Source organism: Symphalangus syndactylus, chromosome 13, assembly GCF_028878055.3.
Source record: "Symphalangus syndactylus isolate Jambi chromosome 13, NHGRI_mSymSyn1-v2.1_pri, whole genome shotgun sequence".
Classification (NCBI taxonomy): domain Eukaryota; kingdom Metazoa; phylum Chordata; class Mammalia; order Primates; family Hylobatidae; genus Symphalangus; species Symphalangus syndactylus.
In genome coordinates this window covers 27860854-27884813 of record NC_072435.2, presented here as the reverse complement: position 1 = coordinate 27884813, position 23960 = coordinate 27860854, and the positions used below count along the sequence as shown (strand labels likewise).

The 23960-nt window shown below is 57.2% G+C and overlaps 2 protein-coding genes across 7 annotated transcripts in view; both read left to right on the top strand.

Moving 5' to 3' along the window:
- The window catches only part of POLD1 (DNA polymerase delta 1, catalytic subunit), a 33491-nt gene extending 23983 nt beyond the window's left edge, over positions 1-9508 (top strand). For both annotated transcript variants that reach the window (XM_055239493.2, XM_063615679.1), the window contains exons 17-27: positions 263-410; positions 4479-4574; positions 4788-4925; positions 5849-6024; positions 6908-7060; positions 7195-7297; positions 7876-8008; positions 8091-8204; positions 8527-8579; positions 8654-8751; positions 9334-9508. In XM_055239493.2, the coding sequence (XP_055095468.1) occupies positions 263-410; positions 4479-4574; positions 4788-4925; positions 5849-6024; positions 6908-7060; positions 7195-7297; positions 7876-8008; positions 8091-8204; positions 8527-8579; positions 8654-8751; positions 9334-9439 (1318 nt within the window). In that variant the 3' untranslated portion in view covers positions 9440-9508. The remainder of the gene's footprint in view (positions 1-262; positions 411-4478; positions 4575-4787; positions 4926-5848; positions 6025-6907; positions 7061-7194; positions 7298-7875; positions 8009-8090; positions 8205-8526; positions 8580-8653; positions 8752-9333) is intronic.
- An 834-nt stretch (positions 9509-10342) lies between these two features.
- Positions 10343-23078, top strand: SPIB (Spi-B transcription factor). 5 transcript variants are annotated; one of them, XM_055239511.2, is made up of 6 exons: positions 10343-10484; positions 11518-11545; positions 14063-14135; positions 14413-14627; positions 15218-15368; positions 19781-23078. In XM_055239511.2, the coding sequence occupies exons 1-6, from the start codon at positions 10462-10464 to the stop codon at positions 20077-20079; spliced, it is 789 nt and encodes a 262-aa protein (XP_055095486.1). In that variant the 5' UTR covers positions 10343-10461; the 3' UTR covers positions 20080-23078. The 5 variants fall into 5 exon arrangements, with proteins under 5 accessions (XP_055095486.1, XP_063471754.1, XP_063471755.1 ...); XM_063615686.1 differs by having other exon boundaries at positions 10421-10484; positions 15253-15368; XM_063615687.1 differs by having other exon boundaries at positions 10443-10484; positions 11448-11545; positions 15253-15368.
- The last annotated feature ends 882 nt before the right edge of the window (positions 23079-23960 follow it).

Genomic DNA, 23960 nt, shown 5'->3' with positions numbered 1-23960 from the left:
CTTGGAGCTCAGACCTGCCAGAGCCTCTGGGCAATCCCTGTCCCTCACTGGGACACTCCAGGGCTGCCCGGCCACCCTGCCCTCAGCTGTGCGTGAATTAGCACAAGGCATCCCCTCCTGGCAGCTTCCTTTTGTCCCCTTGGCCAGAAGCTTCTGTGCAGTGCACAGTACACCCAACTGTACGTGGCACTCACTTCCAGAAAGGAGCCCTGACCAATGCCCAGGCGCCGCCTGAGTGTGCTTTACCTGTGTTCCCTCGCAGGGCCAAGGCCGAGCTGGCCAAGGAGACAGACCCCCTGCGGCGCCAGGTCCTGGATGGACGGCAGCTGGCGCTGAAGGTGAGCGCCAACTCCGTATACGGCTTCACTGGCGCCCAGGTGGGCAAGTTGCCGTGCCTGGAGATCTCACAGGTGAGCACTCGGGTCCCTGGCAGGCAGCTGGGGGCAGGTGGGCCTCCTGTGTAGGAGACCAGGGCTCCATGTGGGGGACCTGTGTCCAGAGGACTGGGCGCCGCAACTCACTGGCCTTCTAGAGAGAGGATGCCGACGTGGCTTGAGCAATTGGTCCGTTCCTTCACTCAGCAAATGCCTACTGAGCACACACTGTGGTCAGGGCTCACTCTGTGCCCTGGGGATACAGAGGGGAACAAAATGGATGAGAGTTCCTGTCCCTGTCAGCTTGCAGCCCAGTGGGGACACTGACAGGTCCGTGGTAAACGTGTTTAGGACAAAAGTGGCGCTACGAGCTTTGCAGCTGGATAAAGCAGGAGGTGCGGATCGTGGGGGAGTGATGGGGCTGGGCGGGACTCACCACTCTCAATAGGCAACGCTCACACAGAGGCCAAGGGATGTGGGGAGGGAAGCCATTCACCATCCCCACGGCAGCATCCCAGTCTGCCTACCCACAGCAGCTCTGCTGCTTGAAGAGAAAAACAGATTCTTTTAAACCACAGAGGGCCTGAGTTTCCGAGATTTTGCCAGGCTGGGGTGGGTGCCCCAGCTCCTGGCATATGAGGGCCTCGGAAGGGTCTTCCTGTCCAGCCGTCTCCCCTGGGACTTGAGTCTTGGCCCGTTCCAGGCCAGTAGTTGTGCCGCTCTGCTTGGTTACCTCTAGCCACGGGGAGCTCCCTCCCTGGCTGGGCACTGCACCACTTTTCACAGGGCTCTGGGTGGAAGGCTTGGATGAATTCTCAGTGGGTGGGGTCTTTGCACACACCCACCCACCCACAGTTCTGGGGGCCCCAAAGACCACTCAGGTTCAGTGATTCACTAGAAGTACTCAGAGAGCAGAAAAGCTGGTTCTCATGGTTGTGATTTAATACAGCAAAAGGACACAGATTAAACTCAGCAAAAGAAAGAGGTGCACAGGGCAGGGTATAGAAGGGACCAGGCATGTCTTCCAGTTGTGCTCTCCCAGTAGAGTTGCCAGGATGGTCCTCCTTTCCCCCAGTGTTGATGCGTGGCCACACACATGCAGCATTGCCAACCAGAGGCTCTCACCCAAGCTTTGGGGTCCAGGGTTTTTCTTGGGTGTCTGTCCTATAGGCATGGAGCGCCCTGTGACTGGCCTTAGTGACTCCATCATCCCGGCCCCTCAGCAACCCCCAGAGGTCAAACTGATACTGCATGCCCCAGGGCCTACCATAAACCATGTTAGTGTCAACTACCTGGTGTGGTTCAAAGTCCCAGGTACACAAACACCTTTTTTTTTTTTTTTTTTTTTTTTTTGAGACAGTCTCACCCTGTCGCCCAGGCTGGAGTGCTGTGGTGCAATCATGGCTCACTGCAGCCTCAACCTCCCGGACTCAGGTGAGCCTCCCACGTTAGCCTCCCAAGTGGCTGGGACTGCAGGCACGCACCACCTATTTATGTTATTTTTTGTAGAGCTAGGGTCTCGCCATGTTGCCCAGGCTGGAACAGAGACCCTGTTATCAGGCGGGATATTCTAGGGGCTTAGACTACCAGGAGCCAGGCAAGAGCCAGACCTTTCTTTGCACAGAGTGAATCGCTAACTGCATGCTCCCAACTCCCCTCTGCCTTTCACAGTCCCCGGCTGCCTCCCCAGCCTCCTTGGTGGAAAGGGGTGGCTGTGTGGACATCAGGCTCCAGCCCTGAAGCAGAGGCCAGGCCAAGACAGCATGGCTTGGCCCTCCCCTGGGGCTGCGTCTTACCAATCCTGTGTCTCTGTCTTTTCTCTCTCAGCCACTTCCCTCTGTCACTGTTCTGTTTCTGTCTCTTGACCTCTTTCCTTATTTCTGTCTCTCAAACTTATGGGAGCAAGAGGTGGAATAATAAAAATGCAATGAATTGGCCGGGTGCCGTGGCTCCCAGCACTTTAGGAGGCTGAGGCAGGCGGATCACGAGGTCAAGAGTTCAAGACCAGCCTGGCCAACACAGTGAAACTCCATCTCTACTAAAAATACAAAGCATTAGCCAGGAGTGGTGGCAGGTGCCTGTAATCCCAGCTACTCGGGAGGCTGAGGCAGGAGAATCACTTGAACCCAGGAGGCAGAGGTTGCAGTGAGCCAAGGTTGCGCCAGTGCACTCCAGCCTGGGCAACAGAGTGAAACTCCATCTCAAAAAAAAAAAAAAAGTAATGAATTACAGTGTTCACGCCTGTAATCCCAACACTTTGTGACACTGAGGAGGGAGGATCACTTGAGGCCAGGGGTTTGAGACCAGCCTGGGCAACATAGTGAAACCCCGTCTCTACAAAAAATACAACCAAATGAAACTAGCCAGGCATTGTGATGGCTCATGCCTATAGTTGCAGCTACTCAGGAGGCTGAGACGGAAAGATGGCTTGAACCCAGCAGTCTGAGTTACAGTGAGCTGTGATGGCATCACTGCACTCCATTCTGGGTGACAGAGTTGAGACCCTGTCTCTTTTAGTTTTTGTTTGTTTGTTTGTTTTGAGATGGAGTCTCGCTCTGTCACCCAGGCTGGAGTGCAGTGCTGCAATCTTGGCTCACTGCAACATCTACCTCCCGGGTTCAAGTGATTCTCCTGCCTCAGCCTCCTGAGTAGCTGGGATTACAGGCGCCCGCCACCACGCCTGGCTAATTTTTGCATTTTTAGTAGAGACGGGGTTTCACCATGTCGGCCAGGCTGGTCTTGAACACCTGACCTCAGGTGATCCACCTGCCTCGGCCTCCCAAAGTGCTGGGATTACTGGTGTGAGTCACCACGCTTGGCCTCCTGTCTCTTTAAAAAAACAAAAAAAAGAACAAAAAAAAAAAACTGATCATTTCAGGAAAAGATTACAAAGGAAAGAAAAAGGAACGTAGGACAGGTAGAACAAGTAAAAGCTGGACAGTAAAGTGGTAGACGTAAGCCCGGCTCTATCAGTAATTACACTAAATGTAAATGGACAAAATGCTCTGGTTAGATTTCCTGACTGGATCCACACAAACAAAAACACAAGAATCACACCCATCTCTCCTTGGTGTCCCCACCCCCAGCCTCAGGTTTGGTGGTTTTTTTTTTTTTTTAAGTAGTTTTTAGTTTGTTTGTGTGTGTGTGTGTGTGTGTGTGTGTGTGTGTATTTTTAGTAGAGATGGTGTTTCACCATGTTGTCCAGGCTGATCTCGAACTCCTGACCTCAAGTGATCCAGCCACCTCAGCCTCCCAAAGTGCCAGGAGTACAGGCATGAGCCACCGCGCCAGCCAGTTTTCTTTTTTTTTTTTTGAGACGGAGTCTCGCTCTGTCGCCCAGGCTGGAGTGCAGTGGCACAATCTCGGCTCACTGCAAGCTCCGCCTCCTGGGTTCACGCCATTCTCCTGCCTCAGCCTCTCCAAGTAGCTGGGACTACAGGCGCCCGCCACCACGCCCGGCTAATTTTTTTTTTGTATTTTTAGTAGAGACGGGGTTTCACCGTGGTCTCGATCTCCTGACCTCGTGATCCGCCCGCCTCGGCCTCCCAAAGTGCTGGGATTACAAGCGTGAGCCACCGCGCCCGGCCAGTTTTCTTAATTGTAAAATAAGACAGTGGGTTCTCAATGGTTTCTTAGTCGGGGTGGTGCCACCCCCTGCCCTGGGGGGCATTTGTCAATGTGTAGGTAGGGCCAGTTCTGGTGGTACAGGGATGGGGGTGGCACTGCTGGCTTCCAGGAATGGGGCCGGCTATGTCAGTGGTCCTGTACCACAGAGAGCTGCCCAGAATGTCAATGTGAGGGAAACACTGAGCCAGTGGCCTTTTCAGGCCGCAGTCTTTTCCAGCATGCATTTGATGTAGTCACTTCCTTGTGCGTGCCCAGAACTCTGAGCCAGGGAACCCACTTCTTTCTACCTGACCATTGAGGAGCCGCCTCGTAGTCCCATTTTGCAGATTTGGAAACTGAGGCCCAGGAGGGGCAGAGTGGCTTGTGCATAAGCCCATGCCACTGGGAAATGGCAGAGGCGGGACCGCTCCCCCGCTGGCCCACGTTCACTGCACATGGCCCCCAGGGCTTCACTCCACATGATTCTCTCCCCGACAGAGCGTCACAGGGTTCGGACGTCAGATGATTGAGAAAACCAAGCAACTGGTGGAGTCTAAGTACACAGTGGAGAATGGCTACAGCACCAGCGCCAAGGTCGGGGGCCGCCCACCCGCTACCCTGAGATGGGCCCAGGGCAGGTGGGGGGATGGAAGCCGGGCCGGACCCCCATGTCCCCGTGCCTCCTGGTCACACCCTGCCCACTCTCCTGTTGCATCCTTGGGTCCCGTTGGCATTAGCCACACGACACCAGTAGTTGACAGAAGGGACCCTGCTTCTCACACACACACACATCCCCGCCGCCCGCAGGTGGTGTATGGTGACACCGACTCCGTCATGTGCCGATTCGGCGTGTCCTCGGTGGCTGAGGCGATGGCCCTGGGGCGGGAGGCCGCAGACTGGGTGTCAGGTCACTTCCCGTCGCCCATCCGGCTGGAGTTTGAGAAGGTGCGTGGCTGGGTCAGGGGCTCTGCATTTAGGTGCCCTCATAAGGGTACTCAGGGCGTCCCGTTCTTTGGATTCGCAAAAGCCACAGTGTGGAGGGGTTTTGCTGCTTAGATTCTCCTGAGGTTGGGGCCTTGGTTTTGGAAGCCTCCAAGGCCCTGGGCTTTGTTACACTGGATGGCATCTGTTCTTTGAAAACCCTGTCACAGTGTCCCTGGTTTTGAGGTTTCCCAGTACCTGTCAGATGTGGAGCTGCCCTCCACGCAGGGACCCTGATGGGGGTGCATCTTAGATCTGTGCAACATTGCCCCTGGCCCTTGGGCTGCGGCACACTTGGTCCCAGGAAACCTTGCACCCTATTTTCTTTTGAAGAGACTGGGTCTCGCTCTGTCGCCCAGGCTGGAGTGCAGTGGCGAGTTCACAGCTCACTGCAGCCTCCAACTCCTGGGCTCTGGCGATCCTCCCGCCTTGGCTTCCTGAGCCGTCACGCCCAGTTCTCACACTGTACTTTTTTCCTGTGGTTTAACGCTCTCTCGTGCCAGGCCTTGGACTTGGAGCCTCGCAGAGTGGGGAGGTCTCTGCCTCAGGGCTCACCCAGCCGTAGTTTCTCCTCTCTGTCATGGGATGCTTCATCGACTCCCCTGTCTGGATCTCATGTTTTAGGGACTATTTGGATTTATCTGGATTTATCCCAGTCTCTGTTTCAGATTGGGGTCTCTGGTATGGGGGTCCTGGCATGCCGAGGGGCCTCAGGAGCCACTTCCAGCCACACGGTGTCTCAGGGCCCATCCCACCAGGTTCAGGGCACGGCTCCCATGTCCTCATCCTGCATCTGGGACCCTGTCTGCCTTCAGTTTCTGGAGGGTGTCTCAGGATTGGGGCTTGGCCTCCTCTGGCTCAGGGTCTCGGCCATGGCTCCCTCCCAGGTCTACTTCCCATACCTGCTTATCAGCAAGAAGCGCTACGCGGGCCTGCTCTTCTCCTCCCGGCCCGACGCCCACGACCGCATGGACTGCAAGGGCCTGGAGGCCGTGCGCAGGGACAACTGCCCCCTTGTGGCCAACCTGGTCACTGCCTCACTGCGCCGCCTGCTCATCGACCGGTGTGTGGGGCCTCCTCCCTCAGACTCAGGGGTCTGGGCCCCTAGCCCCTCCTCCCTCAGACCCAGGAGTCCAGACCCCTAGCCCCTCCTCCCTCAGACCCAAGAGTCCAGACCCCAGGCCCTCCTTCCTCAGACCCAGGAGTCCGGGACCCAGCCCCTCCTCCCTCAGACCCAGGAGTCCAGACCCCCAGCCCCTCCTCCCTCAGACCCAAGAGCCCAGACCCCAGCCCCTCCTCCCTCAGACTCAGGGTTCCGGCCCCCAGCCCTTCCTCCCTCAGACCCAGGAGTTCAGGCCCCCAGCCCCTCCTCCCTCAGACCCAGGAGCCCAGGCCACCAGCCCCTCCTCCCTCAGACCCAGGAGCCTGCTACCAGCCCCTCCTCCCTCAGATCCACGGGTCCAGGCCCCCAGCCCCTCCTCCCTCAGACCCAGGAGCCCAGGCCACCAGCCCCTCCTCCCTCAGACCCAGGAGCCCAGGCCACCAGCCCCTCCTCCCTCAGACCCAGGAGCCTGCTACCAGCCCCTCCTCCCTCAGACCCACGGGTCCAGGCCCCCAGCCTCCTCCTCCTCAGATCCAGGGGTCAGGGCCCCCAGCCCCTTCCTCTCTTAGATACAAGAGTCCAGACCCCCAGCCCCTCCTCCCCTGGGAACACAGGTGTCAGGCCCAGCTCTTCCTCGGTGGTGAAGCAGTGGAAAGAGTCGGCTTGGGCAGCTGTGGGTTCAGGCCCTGCCTCTGCCACTCTGCAGCCTATGGTAGGAAGGGCCCTCTCTGCCCTGAGCCTCAGCCCTAAGAGCTCATCCTGGTCTCCAGCCCTGAGACCTGTGGAGGCACCAGCCTGGCCCTCAGTGCCTTTTGGTGACACTGTGCGGCCCGCTCTCCTACAGAGACCCTGAGGGCGCGGTGGCCCACGCACAGGACGTCATCTCGGACCTGCTGTGCAACCGTATCGACATCTCCCAGCTGGTCATCACCAAGGAGCTGACCCGCGCAGCCTCCGACTATGCCGGCAAGCAGGCCCACGTGGAGCTGGCTGAGAGGTCCTGCCACGGGGCGGGCGGCCGGGCCAGAAATAGCCCCCTCCTTCCTGCCAGCTGGGCCCACTTCCTACGCCCCAACCCCCACCCCCGCCACCCACCTGCCCTCACCCACCCGCCACCCCGTCTCCACGCAGGATGAGGAAGCGGGACCCCGGGAGTGCGCCCAGCCTGGGCGACCGCGTCCCCTACGTGATCATCAGTGCCGCCAAGGGTGTGGCCGCCTACATGAAGTCGGAGGTCAGGTCCACCTGGCTGCCCGCTCCCGCCCAGCCCCCTCGCTCTCACTTCTGCTTTCCGAGATGGGCGGGCCTGCGGGAAGGGCAGGGCCTCCCGTGCCCTGTGGGGCCCTGAGAACCGCCCCCCATGGCAGCCTGGGTGTGGCCTCGGCCCCTTCTGGAGGTCCCCCCTCTATTCTGACCCCTCCCTTGCTTCCTTATGGAAGGGGGCCCCAGTCCCTCCCCTGTGCATACAGCTCCCCAGCCGGGGGTTCCCTTGGATTTATAATCCTCCCGCTCTACCCCCACCCCCAGTGACCCACATCTTAGCCCCATGACCTCTGACCTCCTGACCCCTTCCTCATCCTTGCTTCCCCTTGTGAACTTTCACCCTTCCTTGGTGACATGAGGGCCCTACAGACTCTGTGGCCCAGAGACTTCATGACCTCCGACCCCATCCCAGACCCAGGACCCCCCATGTCACAGCCGGCAGTCAGGCCTAGACCCTAGGCCCCATGACCATCCCTTGGCATTGTCCCCCATGTCCACCCCAGCGCCCTTTCCCTGGGCTGCCTGGGTGTGACTGCCGTGTGGCCGCAGGACCCGCTGTTCGTGCTGGAGCACAGCCTGCCCATCGACACGCAGTACTACCTGGAGCAGCAGCTGGCCAAGCCCCTCCTACGCATCTTCGAGCCCATCCTGGGCGAGGGCCGTGCCGAGGCTGTGCTACTGCGTACGGGGGCACCAGGGGACTGGGAGCACCCTGGGGGGGGCAGGGGAGGGCACCGGCCCACCACCTGCCTCCTCTCCTGCAGGGGGGGACCACACGCGCTGCAAGACGGTGCTCACGGGCAAGGTGGGCGGCCTCCTGGCCTTCGCCAAACGCCGCAACTGCTGCATCGGCTGCCGCACAGTGCTCAGCCACCAGGGTGAGCGGCCCTGGCCACTGGACCCCCACTGGCCCTCAGCCTGCCTCTGCCATCACCCCAGATCCTAGACACCCACCCCATGGACTGGCACTGCCACCCAGTAGGCCCAGGGCCCCTGGGCGGGTGGCCCCTGTCTCCACCCCCACAGAGGGTCCTCGGCCCCCACCCCGGGAGTTCCCCAGGGGAGTTTTCCCAGCACACTTGCTCCGTTGTTCTCCAGCCTCTGGGGACTTTCAGCAGCTGGGATTGGCAGTGGGCAGGGATGGGGTGGCCCAGTTCCTGGCTTGGCCCCAGCACTTGGTGCTGACCCGCCTCCCCACAGGAGCCGTGTGTGAGTTCTGCCAGCCCCGGGAGTCTGAGCTGTATCAGAAGGAGGTGAGAGGGCCGGGAGGTGAGGAGGGGCCAGGTAGGGAGGCGGGGGCGCCCTGCTCAGCTGCTGCCGTCCCCAGGTATCCCATCTGAATGCCCTGGAGGAGCGCTTCTCGCGCCTCTGGACGCAGTGCCAGCGCTGCCAGGGCAGCCTGCACGAGGACGTCATCTGCACCAGGTGTGTGCCATGTCCCGACCCTGGGCTGCCCCGCCCCTTCCCAGCTCCCAGCCTGTGGGCTGTGGACCCAACCTCTGACTCCAAGGCGTCTCCTGAGCATCCTCCCCGCCCATCCCCTTCAGCTGTGAGCTCTCCTGAGCCTCAGTGTCCTTGTCTGAAAAATGGGCCCATCCCAGCTCCCCAGAGGGGGTGGGTGCTTGGGGAGGCAGGGCCCGGCACCCAGTGTTGCCCAGGAAATGGCTGTCCTCCCGACACACCCAGCCAGCCTGGCCCCCTCCCCAGGGCGGGGCCGGGCTTTCCCCAGGGAACGGGTAGGCGGGGTGGGTTCCCACGCCAGGTGACAGGTGATATACGGCCAGCCATGGCCCTGCAGCTCGCCAGGCACCCGCTGTTATCGGCTCCCCCCAGTGCCTGCTGAGCAAACAGCCCGCTGCGGGAGGGGGCGAGTGGGCTGGGCAGCAGGCGGGGGCCAAAGTCCTGGGAACAGCCCCCACCCCTCTCCCAGGCTGGGCACTGGGCCTTGGCCAGTCCTGACCCTGCCCCTGCCCCTGCCCCTGCCCCTACCCCTGCCCCCACCTGCAGCCGGGACTGCCCCATCTTCTACATGCGCAAGAAGGTGCGGAAGGACCTGGAAGACCAGGAGCAGCTCCTGCGGCGCTTCGGACCCCCTGGCCCCGAGGCCTGGTGACCTTGCAAGCATCCCGTGGGGCGGGGGCGGGACCAGGAAGAGTTAATAAAGTCCTGGACTTTTGCTGCATGGTGCTTTGTGGTCTCTGGGGGACTGTCTGGTTTCATAAGCCCTGGCCTTGGCTGGGACCCTCCTGAGGCCCCCACCGCACCTCATCCTCAGCAAAAGCCCCCTGGGCTCCCACCTGTGCTGCCTGGTTCATGTGGGCCAAGCCTGCCTCAGTTTCCTCTCTGGCCCTGAATGAACACTTATACCAACGCTTCTCTGCCCTGCTTAGGGCCCCCAGGTGTCTGGCCCCGGCCCAGCCCACCCTGGTGATGACCCTGGGGACCCTGGTGGCTGCCCCACCCTCCAGGTGCTGACCTGTTTCCTCCAGGCCCTGGGGCAGCCCCAGGCGCACCGGGGCTTCCACTCCTCAGCACAGCCAAGAGGACCCCCCCACCCCCCCGCCGGACCACACACCCACGATGTTTCCACGTTGGGGTCCTGGCAATGGGCTTTGGGTCTGGGTTTCCCCCCAGCGACTCCCATCTCTATCCCCGCAGCCTCTAACTGCCGTCAGACACCCTCGGCCCTCCCATCACCTCACACATCCCCCGGGGAGAGTCTTGTGCTTGCCCCTCGGCCCCCAGCCTGCCCCTGCTGGAATTCGGCTCCTGGGTCCAGATCCTCTGTTTCCTGATTCTCCTCTTCAGTGAACCCCAGCCCTTCTTTGACTTTTTCAGGGTTCCCCAAATCCAGCTCCTGTCCCATCTCCAGCCCTCAAGGTCAGCCCCCCAAACCCAGCCCCACGGGGATCCCCAAATCCAGACAGCCCCTGGCCCGCCCTCCCTGCCACGTGACAAAGGGGTTGTGCAATCCAGCCCCCTCCCCTGACCCCCTCCCTGAGGGGATTTTTGAGGAGGGCCGAGCTTGTGGCCAGCGGGCACCCTCCTCCCCCCCCCCCACCGGCAGGGGCTGGGCCAAGATATAAATAGGGTTGGCGGCTGCAGCGGGCGGCAAACAGCCCGCCCGGCACCACCATGCTCGCCCTGGAGGCTGCACAGTAAGTGAGGGCCCCCAAACCTGCACCCGGGGTCCCCACCTCTGGGCAGTGGTTTCTCTGCTCCTCAGGGCAGGTGGGTGGGAGTGGAGGGGAGGGGTCCGCCCTGTCTCTTGCCCCTTCTGGTTCTGTTCCCTCTTCACTTCGGACTCTCCATCCCCCCAGTTCCTGTCTTTCCTGGTCCCTAAAGATCTCATTTCCCCGGGACACTTGCTAGCATGTCCTCGCTGGGACTCTCCTCCATCCTCCCAGTCCCTGTCCTTCTTGGTCCCCAAAGATCTCATTTCCCCGGGACACTTGCTAGCGTGCCCTCCTGCGGGCGTCCTCCGTGGCTCTCACTCAGTCCATCCACGACTCTTCCCGTCTCCCCGAGTTCCCCGTATCTGTTCGCTCTGTATCTGGCATCTCCCGGCTCTCAGTGTTCTGCCTTGTTGCTCTCTGTCTCTCTGCCTGTCTCTGTGTCTCTGTCTCTAGTTCTCGCTCTCCCTGCCTTTTGGTCTCCTGCCTCACCCTCACTCCCAGTGCCTCCATCTGGGGCTCCAGGAATCCTCCCCGCCTCTGTGCGTGAATGTCCCTTTGCACACCTTTCTCCGTGTCCCACCTCTCCTCGAGCCTCCTCATCTGAGTCTTCTCCGGGCCTCCCCCTCTCCACCCAGACATCTCTCCATCCCTCTCCTCTGGTCCAAGCTGGACTCATTTAACTGGCTCGCCACCAGGGCCCCACTTGTCCCAGGCCCCCTCTCCATCCCCACACCTCCTTTCCGGGACTTTCTCTCCCTCACTTTCCCTGCCCCTCCCCACCAGGACGTCTATGCAAATCCTGGGGAGGAAGGGGGACATTTGCCTCCCCCCCATCCCCCCACTTCCTGTCCCAGCAGGGGGTAGTGGGGGAGTCCGGTGAATGTGGTGGGGCTGGTCCCTCACACAGGGCTGCGGTGGTCACAGCTGCTGCCGCCTCCCTGTCAGCCCCCAACCACTTTGAGACTCAGGTGGCTGGAGGCAGCCTCGGCATGCCCCTGTGTCTCTCCCCCTCCAGGCTCGACGGGCCACACTTCAGCTGTCTGGTGAGTTGGGGCCCCTGGGGGCCAGGGAGGGGTGGCCCACGGTGACCTCCCTCAGAGAAGTCATTTGCTTCCTGCCTCAGTTTCCCCTCCTGCCTCTTCCTGTCACTTTGTTTCTGAGCTCCCCCTTGGTATCTCCCGCCACCCCCCATCCATATTTTTGATGTCTCTCCCCCTCTCAGGCTTGAATCCACTTCCTTGTGGCTTTGCGTCTCTCTCTGCCCATCCCACATTCAGCAAATGTATTTTCATGTTCCTTTCCTTCTTTTTGTTCGTATTTTTTAAAATTGTGTTGTCTAATAGTTCAGATACGGAATACTCTACCCAACACCCTTGGACTCACAACCCAGTCTGAGAAATCAAATCTTACTGATGTGGTCGGAAGAAAGCCCCTGTTTATGCCCCTCCACATTCACACCCCAGCCATGTTTTTTTGTTTTGTTTTGTTTTGTTTGTTTTTTGTTTTTTTGGTTAATTGAAGCGTAACTAACAAGTCAGTAAAGTGACAAATCTTGTGGACACTTCAGTGAGTTTTTGCATTATCTATACCCCGTGTAGCCACAAGCCAGATCAAGATACTGAACATTTCAATCTCTGGAATATTCCTTCCTGACCCTTCTCAGTCAATACCTTTCTCTGATATTTTCCACCACCAATTTGTCATTTGTTCTGCCTGCTCTTTTTTTTTGTTTTGGTTTTTTGAGAAGGAGTCTCGCTCTGTCGCCCAGGCTGGAGTGCAGTGGCACCGTCTCGGCTCACTGCAACCTCCACCTCCCGGGTTCAAGCAATTCTCCTGCCCCAGCCTCCCAAGTAGCTGGGATTACAGGCACGCGCCACCATGCCCGGCTAATTTTTGTATTTTTAGTAGAGACAGGGTTTCACCATGTTATCCAGGCTGATTTCAAACTCCTGGGCTCAAGTGATCCTCCCACCTCAGCCTCCCAAATTGCTGGGATTACAGGTGTGAGCCACTGCGCCCGGCTGCCTGCTTTTGAACTTTATGTAAAGTGAGTCACACAGCATGTCCCTTTTGGGGTCTGGCTTCCCTCACTCAACGTGAAGTGTGTGTCAGTGTTTGTCCTTTTTCCTTGCTGTAGAGTACTCTATGATCAGCCCACATCACAGTTTGTTTATCCCTTCTCCTGTTGATGACGCCTGGGCTGTTTCCAATTGGAGACTCATAATAAAGCTGCTGGGATGAATCTGGAACAAGGCTATCTTGTGCACATCCATTTTCATTTCTCTTGATTAAATGCCAAGGAGGGAGACTGCCAGGTCCTAGGCATGGTGTGGATCTAGCTTTATTTTTTCCTAGACTTGAGTTTTTGAAGCAACAACACATGATTCATGGGGCGAATCAACATGTGGAGGTTTATTTATTTATTTATTTATTGAGACAGAGTCTTGCTCTGTCACCAGGCTGGAGTACAGTGGCGTGATCTCGGCTCACTGCAACCTCCGCCTCCTGGGTTCAAGCGATTCTCCTGCCTCAGCCTCCCAAGTAGCTGGGACTACAGGTGTGCACCATCATGCCTGGCTAATTTTTGTATTTTTAGTAGAGACGGGGTTTCACCATGTTGGCCAGGATGGTATCGAATTCCTGACCTCATGATCTGCCTGCCTTGGCCTCCCAAAGTGCTGGGATTACAGGCGTGAGCCACCGCGCCCGGCCTATTTATTTTTTGAAACAGAGTCTCACTCTGTCACCCAGGCTGGAGTGCAGTGGCGTGATCTCAGCTCACTGCAACCTCCACCTCCCAGGTTCAAGCGATTCTCCTGCCTCGGCCTCCAGAGTAGCTGGGATTACAGGCATCTGCCACCACACCCAGCTAATTTTTGTATTTTCAGTAGAGATGGGGTTTCACCATGTTGTGCAGGCTGGTCTCAAACTCCTGACCTCAGGTGATTCGCTGGCCTCAGCCTCCCAAAGTGCTAGGATTACATGTGTGCGCCACCACGCCTGGCTAATTTGTGTATTTTTAGTAGAGACGGGATTTCACCATGTTGGCTAGACTGGTTTCGAACTCCTGACCTCAGGTGATCCACTCGCCTCGGCCCCCCAAAGTGTTGGGATGACAGGCGTGAGCCACCACGCCTGGCCTGGAGGTGTATTTAAAAAGCATTGACCCCTGCCTCTGTTAAGTGAAACACTTCCATTTCCCCTTGCCCTTCACCTCCGGAGCCCCCAGGCAGGCAAGGCTGGGGGAGTTCTTCCACCCCTTCTCCAGGCACCCTGATGTGCTGACTGTGTGCCAGTGAGGGGCCAGGGTTCTTGGGAGCCCACCGTCTTAGCAGGAGCTGGCGGCTGTGTGTCCCTATTGGGTTGTGTCTCTACTCTCTGTATCTCTGTCTCTTTGTCCCTGTCTCTGATGCCTAGTCTCTGTGTCTCTTTGTTGCTCTAATCTCTCCAGAGTCCCCTCTTCTCTCCCCTGTGCTGGAGTCTCCCCAAGGGTCCAGGGTGGGGGTTGGGAGTCCCCAAGGCCTGGGATGACCCCTCTTCCCTCCTGCACCCCGTGTCAGTACCCAGATGGCGTCTTCTATGACCTGGACAGCTGCAAGCATTCTAGCTACCCTGACTCAGAGGGGGCTCCTGGTGAGTGACCCCAGCCCAGTGCCCTTCCTGCCTTGGGGCCCATTTCACAGATAGGGGAGCTGAGGCCCAGGGGAGGTCATCGCCTAGCACAACAGGATAAAGGTGGCCCGGGCCTGTGGCCCTCCTCCCCTTTCCTCTCCCACCCATCCGCTCCTCCATGCAAATCCTGGGGTCAGAGATTTGCACAGCCTACAATGGCCACTCTGTGCTGGGGGCTTCAACTGGGAGGAGGCCTCCGTGAGACCTCCCAGCTTCTGACTCAGTGCCCTTCCCCTAGACTCCCTGTGGGACTGGACTGTGGCCCCACCTGTCCCAGCCGCCCCCTATGAAGCCTTCGACCCGGCAGCAGCCGCTTTTAGCCACTCCCAGGCTGCCCAGCTCTGCTACGAACCCCCTACCTACAGCCCTGCAGGGAACCTCGAACTGGCCCCCGGCCTGGAGGCCCCGGGGCCTGGCCTCCCTGCATACCCCACGGAGAACTTCGCCAGCCAGGTGAGTGGTAAGGAGACAGTTAAAATCAAGCCCGAACCAGGTGTGGTGGTGCACGCCTGTAATCCCAGCTACTTGAGAGGCTGAGGTGGGAGGAGGATTGCTTGAGCCCAGAAGGTCGAGGCTGTGGTGAGCAGAGATCATGCCACTGCACTCCAGCCTGGGCAACAGAGCAAGACCCTGTCTCAAAAAAAAAAAAAAAAAAAGAAAAAGAAAAGAAAAGAAAACTCAAGCTCAGTCATTTGGTTGAGGTTTGCTGGGTGCCAGGCACTGCATTGAGACTGCACATAGTAACCCCTGCAGCAGCCTCCCAGGTTACGTTCCATTGTTGCCCCTCTGAACAAATGAGTCAAGAGAGGTAGTGACAGGAAGCCAGGGACAGGGCAGACTCGCATTCCCTGTGTTGGGCCGGCTTTGAGGAGGTACCTCAGGTGTCCCCTGGCCACAGCGTGGTGATCTGAACAAAGGCCAAAGTCCACGCTGTCAACAAAGAGGGAGACCAGAGCCAGGAGGGCCACCGCCTTGGCCTGAGAGGAGGAAGTGGAGGGAGACAAGGGGTCCCTGGACGTGCAGGTGACCCTGACCTTCCGCAGACCCTGGTTCCCCCGGCATATGCCCCGTACCCCAGCCCCGTGCTATCAGAGGAGGAAGACTTACCGTTGGACAGCCCTGCCCTGGAGGTCTCGGACAGCGAGTCGGATGACACCCTCGTGGCTGGCCCCGAGGGGAAGGGATCCGAGGCAGGTATGCGGGAGAGGCTGGGGTGGGGGAGATGCCAGCTGGAGATGGTTGGGGGGCTGAGAGCACCGTGGCTTCCTGGGCCTCTACATATACTCCAGCACTCCGGGCAGCTCCCAGATCCACACCACCTGCTGGCTGTGTGACCTTGGGTAAGTGCCTCTACCTCTCTGTGCCCAGGTTTCCTATCTGTGCGATGGGGACGGAGGTGATAGTGTCTACCCTCCTGAGGTTGTTGGGAGGATTAAATGGGATAATAAGTGTAAATGGGACAGCGGCGCCAGGCACAGAGTGAGCACTTCAATAAGTCAACCTCTTCACCATCATTCCCGACACCACAGCAACAGAAATAATAACACTATCAACCCCCAACGGTTCAACCCTTGCCCTGCCCATATGCCCAACATCCTTTATGCTCAACCCCAAGAAAGCTGAGATCGTTCCTTACTTTCTGTGTCTGGGCCTCGGTTTCTCATCTGTAAAGTGAGGATCATTGTCATCATCCCCATCTCACGGGGTTATGATGGAGATTAAATGAGCTCGTAATTGTAAAGTGCCTTGCGAGGCACCTGGCACTACATCATGCTCCACAGCGCATTGTAAAAATCAACACACAGGCTGGGCGTGGTGGCTCACGCCTGTAATCCCAGCACTTTGGGAGGCTGAGGCAGGCAGATCACCTGAGGTCAGGAGTTTGAGAACAGCCTGGCCAACATGGCAAAACCCCATCTCTACTAAAAACACAAAAATTAGGCTGGGCGTGGTGGCTCACGCCTTTAATCCCGGCACTTTGGGAGGCTGAGGCAGGCAGATCACCTGAGGTCAGGAGTTTGAGAACAGCCTGGCCAACATGGCAAAACCCCATCCCTACTAAAAACACAAAAATTAGGCTGGGCGTGGTGGCTCACACCTTTAATCCCGGCACTTTGAGAGGCTGAGGCGGGTGGATCACGAGGTCAAGAGATCGAGACCATCCTGGCCAACATGGTGAAACCTCACATTTACTAAAAATACAAAAATTAGCTAGGCATGGTGGTGTGCACCTGTAGTCCCAGCTACTCGGGAGGCTGAGGCAGAAGAATCGCTTGAACCCAGGAGGCAGAGGTTGCAGTGAGCCAAGATCTCGCCACTGCAGTCCAGCCTGTCGACAGAGTAAGACTCTGTCTAAAAAAAAAAAAAAAAATTAGTGGGGCATGGTGGTACATTCCTGTAATCCCAGCTACTCAGGAGGCTGAGGCAGGAGAGTTGCTGGAACCCAGGAGGCAAAGGTTGCAGTGAGCTGAGATTGCACCACTGCACTCCAGCCTGGGTGACAGAGCAAGACTCCATCTCAAAAACAAACAAACAAAACCATAGCCTCATTTAAAACATTTTAATTAATTAATTTATTTATTTTTTGAGACAGAGTCTCGCTCTGTCACCCAGGCTGGAGTGCAGTGGTGCAATCTCAGCTCACTGCAACCTCCACCTTCTGGGTTCAAGCAATCCTCCTGCCTCAGCCTCCAGAGTAGTTGGGATCACAGGCACCCACCCCATGCCGAGCTATTTTTTGTATTTTTACTAGAGACGGGGTTTCACCATGTGGGCCAGGCTGGTCTCGAACTCCTGACCTCAGGTGATCCGCCCGTCTTGGCCTCACAAAGTGCTGGGATTACAGGCATGAGCCACTGTGCCCGGCCACACAGCCTCATTTGTGGCTGAGGAGAGACTTCAGCTCAGAGAGGCTAATTAAGTCACCTATTTTAACTTAGGGCATTTAAGATGGAGAGGGTCTCTCCAATGACCAGGAAAGACACAAGATGGAAATAAAGATTTTATTTATTTTTATTCATTTATTTGAGACACGGTCGCCATCTGTCACCCAGGCTGAAGTGCAGTGGCGCAATCTCGGCTCACTACTGCCTCAAACTCCTGGGCTCAATCGATCCTCCTGCCTCAGCCTCCCGAGTAGCTAGGACCACAGGCGTACACCACCACACCTGACTAATTTTTAAAATTTTTATAGAGGTGAGGTCTCGCTATGTTGCCCAGGCTGATCTCCAACTCCTGAAGCTATGTGCTCCTCCCACCTCAGCCTCCCAAAGTGCTGAAGTTACAGGCATGAGCCACCACACCCAGCCGGAAATAAATTATTATATGGCTTATAGGTCCTGGGGCATACATGGCACGCCTGGAGGCCACACACACGAGGTCAGGGAGTGCAGGCAGGGAGGGAGAGAGAGAGGGACCAGTGGACTGACGCCTTTATTGGGTCCAAGGCATCAGCCAAACAGGTTTCCTGAGGGGGGTTTTAATTGGTGGGTTCAGGCCGGGCACGGTGGCTCATGCCTATAATCCCAGCACTTTGGGAGGCTGAGGCTGGTAGTTCACCTAATGTCAGGAGTTTGAGACCAGCCTGGCCAACATGGTGAAACCCCGTCTCTACTAAAAATACAAAAATTAGCTGGGCCTGGTGGTGCATGCCTGTAATCCCAGCTACTTGGGAGGCTGAGGCAGGAGAATCGCTTGAATCCAGGAGGCGGAGTTTGCAGTGAGCTGAGATCATGCCACTGCACTCCAGCCTGGGCAACAGAGCAAGGCTCCATCTCAAAATAAATAAATAAATGAATAAATAAATAAATAATTGGTGGGTTGAAAGCAAGCAGGATGAAGTTCCAGGAGGTCACGCTGTGCCTGAGAGGGGGTCACTGAGGCATCTGCACAGTCCACGCAGGGCCGTCAAGTAGGCTGTCCATGGATCTCCCACAGGGAGGTGGTCACCAGGAGTCGGTTGCATAAGGGAGATATCTGGGTCAGCCACACTGAGGAACTCGGGGAGGGAGATGTAGAACTGCCAAGGAGGACAGCCCTGCTTCCAGCATGAGAATGTCCACTTTTTATTTAGTTTTATTTTATTTTATTTTGAGAGGGAGTTTCACTCTTGTTGCCCAGGCTGAGTGCAATGGTATGATCTCAGCTCACTGCAACCTCTGCCTCCTGGGCTCAAGCGATTCTCCTGCCTCAGCCTCCCAACTAGCTGGGATTACAGGCATGAGCCAGCATACCCAGCTAAGTTTTGTATTTTTAGTAGAAACAGGGTTTCATCATGTTGGCCAGGCTGGTCTCGAACTCCTGACCTCAAGTGATCTGCCCACCTCGGCCTCCCAAAGTGCTGGGATCACAGGCATGGCCCACTGTGCCCAGCCTCCAACTTATATTTTAAATGAATGCCGAGGCAGCCTAAAATTATAAGAATTCAATCCGGGTGCAGTGGCTCACACCTGTAATCCCAGCATTTTGGGAGGCTGAGGTGGGAGGATCACCTAAGGCCAGGAGTTCAAGACCAGCCTGGGCAACATAGTAAGACACCATCTCTACAAAAAATAAAACAATTAGCTAGGCATGATGGTGCACACCTGTAGTCCCAGCTACTGGGGAGGCTGGGGCAGGAGGATTGCTTAGGCCCAGGAGGTCGAGGCTGCAGTGAGCTGTGATTGCTCCTCTGCACTCCATCCTGGGTGACAGAACGAGACCCTGCCTTGAAAAAAAAAAAAAAAATTAAGATGTCACTACGTCACCACCCCAAGGTCACACCGCTGTAAGATGGCAGAGATGGGATTCTTGTAGCCAGTGCCCTGCTTTGAAACTCCCAGTTAGTGGCCAGCGCAGTGGCTCACGCCTGTAATCCCAGCACTTTGGAAGGCCAAGGTGGGCGGATCACCTGAGGCCAGGAGTTCGAGGCCAGCCTGGCCAAAATGGCGAAACCCTGTCTCTACTAAAAATATAAAAATAAGCCGGGCGTGATGGCGGACGTCTGTAGTCCCAGCTACTCGGGAGGCTGAGGCAGGAGAATTACTCGAACCCAGGAGGCAGAGACTGCAATGAGCGGAGATTGCACCATTGCACTCCAGCCTGGGCCACAGAGCAAGACTCCGTCTCAAAAACAAACTAAACCCTAGGAGCCCAGGAGTCAGGTGTCCTGGCCTCTCCCGGGACCCTGTCCAGCTTTGGGCCGAGAGGCTGGGAGACCAGGAGCTGGAGAGATACCCAGGCCAATGCAACTGCCTCCAGATCTGTTCGCCTCTCCGTTATAATCCTTTAAGTCGCGCTGTCAACCCATTTCATCCACTAGCTCAACAAATATGGAATATTACGTGCTGGCCGCAGGGCGGAAGGCAGGACAGATGTAAATCCCGAAAATTAAAGCACAGAACAGCGGAGGGGGCCTGGGGCTGACAGCTTCGGGCAGGGGGAGTGGCTTGCTCCCCCATCCCCCGTGGTGAGGGGCGCAGCGCCAGGTGTATGTAACAGCCACTTCCCTCACCCCACTTCTCAGATCCAGGAGGTGGAGGCCGGGGTGGAAGTCTCGGAGGAGGGTGGATGGGGAAGGCGGGGCCTTAGGGGCCCTCACCTAACGCGTGCCCCCGACCCCACCGCAGGGACCCGCAAGAAGCTGCGCCTGTACCAGTTTCTGCTGGGGCTACTGACGCGCGGGGACATGCGTGAGTGCGTGTGGTGGGTGGAGCCAGGCGCCGGCGTCTTCCAGTTCTCCTCCAAGCACAAGGAGCTCCTGGCGCGCCGCTGGGGCCAGCAGAAGGGGAACCGCAAGCGCATGACCTACCAGAAGCTGGCGCGCGCCCTCCGAAACTACGCCAAGACCGGCGAGATCCGCAAGGTCAAGCGCAAGCTCACCTACCAGTTCGACAGCGCGCTGCTGCCTGCAGCCCGCCGGGCCTGAGCACACCCGAGGCTCCCACCTGCGGAGCCGCTGGGGGACCTCACGTCCCAGCCAGGATCCCCCTGGAAGAAAAAGGGCATCCCCACACTCTAGGTGATAGGACTTACGCATCCCCACCTTTTGGGGTAAGGGGAGTGCTGTCCTGCCATAATCCCCAAGCCCAGCCGCGGCCTGTCTGGGATTCCCCACTTGTGCCTGGGGTCCCTCTGGGATTCCTTTGTCATGTACAGACTCCCCGGGATCCTCATGTTTTGGGTGACAGGACCTATGGACCACTATACTCGGGGAGGCAGGGTAGCAGTTCTAGAGTCCCAAGAGCTTCTCTGGGATTTTCTTGTGATATCTGATTCCCCAGTGAGGCCTGGGACCTTTTTAAGATCGCTGTGTGTCTGTAAACCCTCAACTTCATCTGGGGTGGGGGCTCTGCTGGCAACACTGAGTCCTGTCCAGGGGTCCCTCTTGGCAGATCTGAGATCTCCTAATTATGTCTGGGGCCCTCTGGGAGCTCATCTCAGACCTCTTTGCCCATCTATGGCTGTGTTGTCACATCTGTCCCCTCATCTTTGAGATCCCCCAATTCTCTGGAACCATTCTGCTGCCCTTTTTATGTGTCTGGAGTTCCCCAATCACATCTAGGGCTCCTCCAAGATCCTTTTGTCATGTCTGAAATCACTCTTGAGAGGTCTGGGGTGGGGGATGGGGAGTCAGTGAAATGTGTCATGTCTGGGCCCTGTCAGGGATACCCTTGTCATATCTGGGATCCTCCAATCACATCTGAGACCTCCTAGGCTCTCCATCTGATATGCCCTTTCAGGGACCCCACAAAGACTGAGTTCTCATGGGGACCCTACCCTTCCTAGTAGCACTCCCTATGGCCATGCTGAAGACCACTCTGGCCACGCAACTGATTTTGGGTGATCATGGCAGCTCCCACCCATGTCATTTCTAACCAGAAGTCTCAAGGTCGTCACCCCCCTGCCCCCTAACCCAGGCCTCGGTCCCTGGTGGTGGTCTCTTTAGTTCACTGTAGCACTTGGTGGTGGAGGTGTGAGGGATCCACACCTTAACAGCAGACCATCAGCTGCGCAACGGCTCACACCTGTAATCCCAGCACTTTGGGAGGCAAGGCAGGGGGATGGCTTGAACCCAGGCGTTCAAGACCAGCCTGGGCAACATAATGAGACCTCATCTCTACAAAACGTAAAAAAAAAGTAGCCGAACATAGGGGTGAACACCTGTGGTCCCAGCTGCTTAGGAGGCTGGGGTGGGAGGATCTCTTGAGCCCAGGAAGTAGAGGCTGTAGTGAGCTGTAATCGTGCCACTGCACTCCAGCCTGGGCGACAGAGCGAGACACTGTCTTAAAAACAAAAACAAGGCCGGGCACGGTGGCTCATGCCTGTTATCCCAGCACTTTGGGAGGCCGAGGCGGGCGGATCGCGAAGTCGAGAGATCGAGACCATCCTGGCTAACACGGTGAAACCGTCTCTACCAAAAATACAAAAATTAGCTGGGCGAGGTGGCAGGTGCCTTTAGTCCCAGCTACTCGGGAGGCTGAGGCAAGAGAATCGCTTGAACCCAGGAGGCGGAGGTTGCAGTGAGCCGAGATCGCGCCACTGCACTCCAGCCTGGGTGACAGAGCGAGACTCCGTCTGAAAATAAAAACAACAAAAACAGCAGACCGCCGGGCGCGGTGGCTCACGCTTGTAATCCCAGCACTTTGGGAGGCCAAGGCGGGCGGATCACTAGGTCAGGAGATCGAGACCACGGTGAAACCCCGTTTCTACTAAAAATACAAAAAATTAGCCGGGCATGGTGGCGGGCGCCTGTAGTCCCAGCTACTCGGAGAGGCTGAGGCAGGAGAATGGCGTGAACCCGGGAGGCGGAGCTTGCAGTGAGCCGAGACTGCGCCACTGCACTCCAGCCTGGGCGACAGAGCAAGACTCCGTCTCAAAACAAACAAACAAACAAAAAAAACCAGTAGACCATTCAAAATAGGGAGACTTTGCATAATCCAGATTTCTACCTTCACTTAAAACTTTGGACGATCTGGAGAGAGTGGGCCAGTTTTCGGTGGGGGGTGGGGAGCTGGAACAGGACAGTAGCCTTTCCTAATGAGGCATTTGTTCTCCAATTTGCCCCAGTCACTGCCATCCCTGGCTATCTTACCCTAGCAGCTTCTCAAGCCTGTTGGCTTTAGACCACTGTATAAACCCAGCTGGAACTGAAGCCTGGGTGGACTATGGAGCACTGGTTGGGACCCCCAGGGAGTCAAAGGTTGCGGGCCAAGAGGCCAGAGGTCCTTGAGCCTGGGTGGGCAGGTGGATCTAGGGTGAATGACTTGCTGCTTCCCAACCTTAGTTTGTCCCTTCTGTGAAAAAGGGAGAGAAGGAGGAGGAAGATCTCAAAAAGACTTTCTGGCCCAGTGCGGTGGCTCACGCCTGTAATCCCAGCACTTTGGGAGGCCGATGCAGGTGGATCACCTGAGGTAGGAGTTCAAGACCAGCCTGACCAACATAGTGAAGCCCCGTCTCTACTAAAAATACAAAATTATCTGTGCGTGGTGATGCATGGCTGTACTCCCAGCTACTTGGGAGGCTGAGGCAGGAGACTCGCTTGAACCTGGGAGGCGGAGGTTGCAGTGAGCTGAGATCGCGCCCTGCACTCCAGCCTGGGCGACAAGAGCGAAACTCCGTCTCAAAAAGAAAACTGTTGCAGCCCTGTTGAGCCTTTGACACCGCCTGAAATCCACCCCACTCCCAGGAGGAGGAGGAGGAAGGAATACCAATGACCTAGAGACACTTGAAGTCCATGTGGAGGCACACAGCAGCTGGTGGCAGAGCCCGGGCTGGGACCTGCCCTCAAGAGAATGAGTGGGAAGGGGGAGGGAGGAAGGGCAGGTAAAACGTCCTCCCCAGGGCCCTCTGCGACGAAGAAGGTACTTTTTACAAAAGCTATCATTGTCACCCTAAATGTGGAATAAAATAAGATGCATCGAGGTAGACAAACCTCCTGGGACCTTTTGTCAGGAACTGCAATCCTGCCCCTCCACTGGGGCCGCTGGCTCTCAGAGACATCGTGACATCACGGCTGATGATGAGAGGGGAGTTCAAAGAGAGAATTATATGCAGGCGCGGTGGCTGTGTAATCCCAACACTTTGGGAGACTGAGGCAGGAGGATCGCTTGAGTACAGGAGTTCGAAACCAGCCTGGGCAAGACAGTGAGACCCCCCTTCTCACCCGTCTACAAAAAAATAAAAAATTAGTGGGGTGTGGTGGCGTATGCCTGTAGTCCCAGCTACTCCAAACTACTGAGGTGGGAGGGTCACTTGAGCACAGGAAGTTGAGGCTGCAATGAGCCGTGATCGTGCCCCTGCACTTCAGACAGGGCGAGACCCTGTCTCAAAAACAAACAAACAAATCACAAACAGACCATACAGCAAAACCTATCTGAACCTTGAATGCCAGAAATAAGAGGCTTGACGTGCAGGCACAGAGGGTTCCGTTTGTTTTATGTCTTCCTCTCTTCCTGCCAACTGAAGTTCTCCATCTCCCCGCTTCCCCTTCCGTCTGGATCTCTGTCCCCTTCCCTCTGAATTGAGCCCTCGGGCTAGCGGCGAGGGGCGCGAGGCTTCAGGTGGCCGCGGCACTGCAGGCCTGGGCCCCTCCCCAACTTAGCCGGGCTCGCGGGAGCGCAGTGGCAGTCTGCCTGGCAACCTGTGACATCACATGGAGCTGACGTCGGATTGGCTGGACGCTCCCTGGAGGCGGAGAAATTTCCGGCTCGTAGGGAGTTTTGGAAAAGGAGGAGGGGGAAGATGAACAGGAAGAAAAAGCGGAGGGACTTGTTTTTCCTCACACCGGGTCCCTCACGCCGCGTTACT

Coding starts and splice junctions, on each gene's coding strand:
- SPIB (XM_055239511.2), top strand. CDS start 10,462: ATGCTCGCCCTGGAGGCTGCACA. Junction 14,628..15,217: donor CGGAGAACTTCGCCAGCCAG/GTGAGTGGTAAG, acceptor GACCTTCCGCAG/ACCCTGGTTCCCCCGGCATA. Junction 15,369..19,780: donor GGGGAAGGGATCCGAGGCAG/GTATGCGGGAGA, acceptor ACCCCACCGCAG/GGACCCGCAAGAAGCTGCGC.